Source organism: Nematolebias whitei, chromosome 1, assembly GCF_014905685.2.
Source record: "Nematolebias whitei isolate Nwh7 chromosome 1, NemWhi1, whole genome shotgun sequence".
Taxonomy (NCBI): domain Eukaryota; kingdom Metazoa; phylum Chordata; class Actinopteri; order Cyprinodontiformes; family Rivulidae; genus Nematolebias; species Nematolebias whitei.
The window spans coordinates 86,670,167-86,671,922 of NC_056498.1; the positions used below are offsets into that span (position 1 = coordinate 86,670,167).

A 1,756-nucleotide genomic window follows, 5' to 3' on the forward strand; every position below is an offset into this window, starting at 1 on the left:
TAAAAGGAACCGAACTGAACCGAACCAGTTCAGTTGGGGACCAATATTCAGAACATTTCTTTACACTTTCAGATGGTGCGGTTAGCATTCACACTGCAATGAGTCAATCGAGCCGAAGTTATTTTGGTCTGTACCTTTAGATTTTACACTTTTCCGCCCAGAAAAAATTTAAATACAAAAAACTAAATAAATCCATAATGCAAGTTTATTTATTTTTTAGGTCCTCTCATTTCTGGAGACCTAAGCCCCCATTTGCAACAGTGCTTGGAATTATTATGACAAAAATCAAAATGCAAAAGTAAAATATAATGCAATCATAATTTTGTTTTGTGAAATAATCTGTCAAAAGTAGAAATATCATATACAATAAACAAACAATGGAGGAGTTGGAATATTTCTGACAATCTTTAAGTTTTTCTTTTTTCTCTCGATCCATTCAGGGTATGACATAAACTCACATTCAAAGACAAAACACCATCAGTTTTCAGGACTACTCACCTGTGTGAGCTTTTCATGTGCAAGAACAAGTGGCTACTCTGACTGAATCTTTTTGCACAGATTTTACAGGAATAGGGCTTTTCCCCTGTATGAGTTCTAATGTGATACTGTAGGCTAGTCTTGGTTCTTAAACATTTTCCACACACATTGCAGGAATACGGCTTCTCGTTAGTGTGGGTCCTCAAATGAACATTCAAAGCTCCAGTTTGTGTGAAGCCTCTTCCACATATTTTGCAGGAGTATGGTTTTTCACCTGTGTGCGTTCTCATGTGACACATCAGGCTAGTGCTGGATCTTAAACTTTTGCCACACACATTGCAGGAATATGGCTTCTCGTTGGTGTGGGTCCTCAGATGAGTCTTTAAAGCCCCTGTTTGTTTGAAACTTTTTCCACATTCTTTGCAAGAATGTGGTCTTTCATCAGTATGGATTCTCATATGATAAGTCAAACTGTTACTCTGAGTAAAACTTTTATGGCAAATTTCACAAGTAAACGGTTTCTCACCTGTGTGAGTTCTCATGTGACGCAACAAATGACTTTTCAGTCCAAATTTGTCTCCACAGGTCTGACAGGAATATGGCCTCTCACCTGTGTGTGTTATCATGTGGCGCAACATGCTGTGACGTTGACCAAAACTTTTCATACACATCTCACAAGAAAAAGGCTTCTCTTTTTGATGACAGTTCACTGACGTCAAGTCGGAGAACCTTTTTCCACAAGAGTTGAAAACATACGGTTTTGTTTCATCTGCGTCCAAACTTGATTCTCCTCTTGAAGGTGATGATGCAGAGCTGTGAGAGAGGAGCTGGGTGCTGGTTGGTCCTGATTTGATGCTGTCACACTCATCATCATAATTAATCACCAAGACATTAATGTCATGCATCAGAACTGCTTGCTCCTCATCCTGACTGCTACAAAATTCTTCTGGTTCCTCTTTGATTTGTAGAGATTCTGGTTCTCCCTGTTTTTTTTTTATCTGTGGAGGTTCTGGTTTCTCCTGCACTTCTTTGTTCTGTTGTAAAACTCTAGTCTGGACCTCCTGGTCCAAAGTAGAGTTTCTACCCCAGACATGTTGGTTGTCCTGAAGGTCATCCTCTTCAGTCATATGTTCCTGTGGAAGTTCTGAGAAGGACAAAGTGACAAAAACGTAATTAGTACTAATGCCAAATATATCTTAGAGAAAATCTAGTTTTCAATTGCCCTAAAACCGGAGCCCCTTATTAAAATCTTTAATTATTTGAAGACATCTTCACTCGG

General features: G+C 38.8%; 1 protein-coding gene across 1 annotated transcript; it reads right to left on the bottom strand.

Annotated features, from left to right (window-relative positions):
- Positions 1-430: 430 nt before the first annotated feature.
- Positions 431-1,115, bottom strand: LOC119413913 (zinc finger protein OZF-like). The gene has a single exon (XM_037680984.1). It carries the CDS (start codon positions 1,113-1,115, stop codon positions 495-497), a length of 621 nt encoding a protein of 206 aa, XP_037536912.1. The 3' UTR covers positions 431-494.
- Between the last annotated feature and the right edge of the window lie 641 nt (positions 1,116-1,756).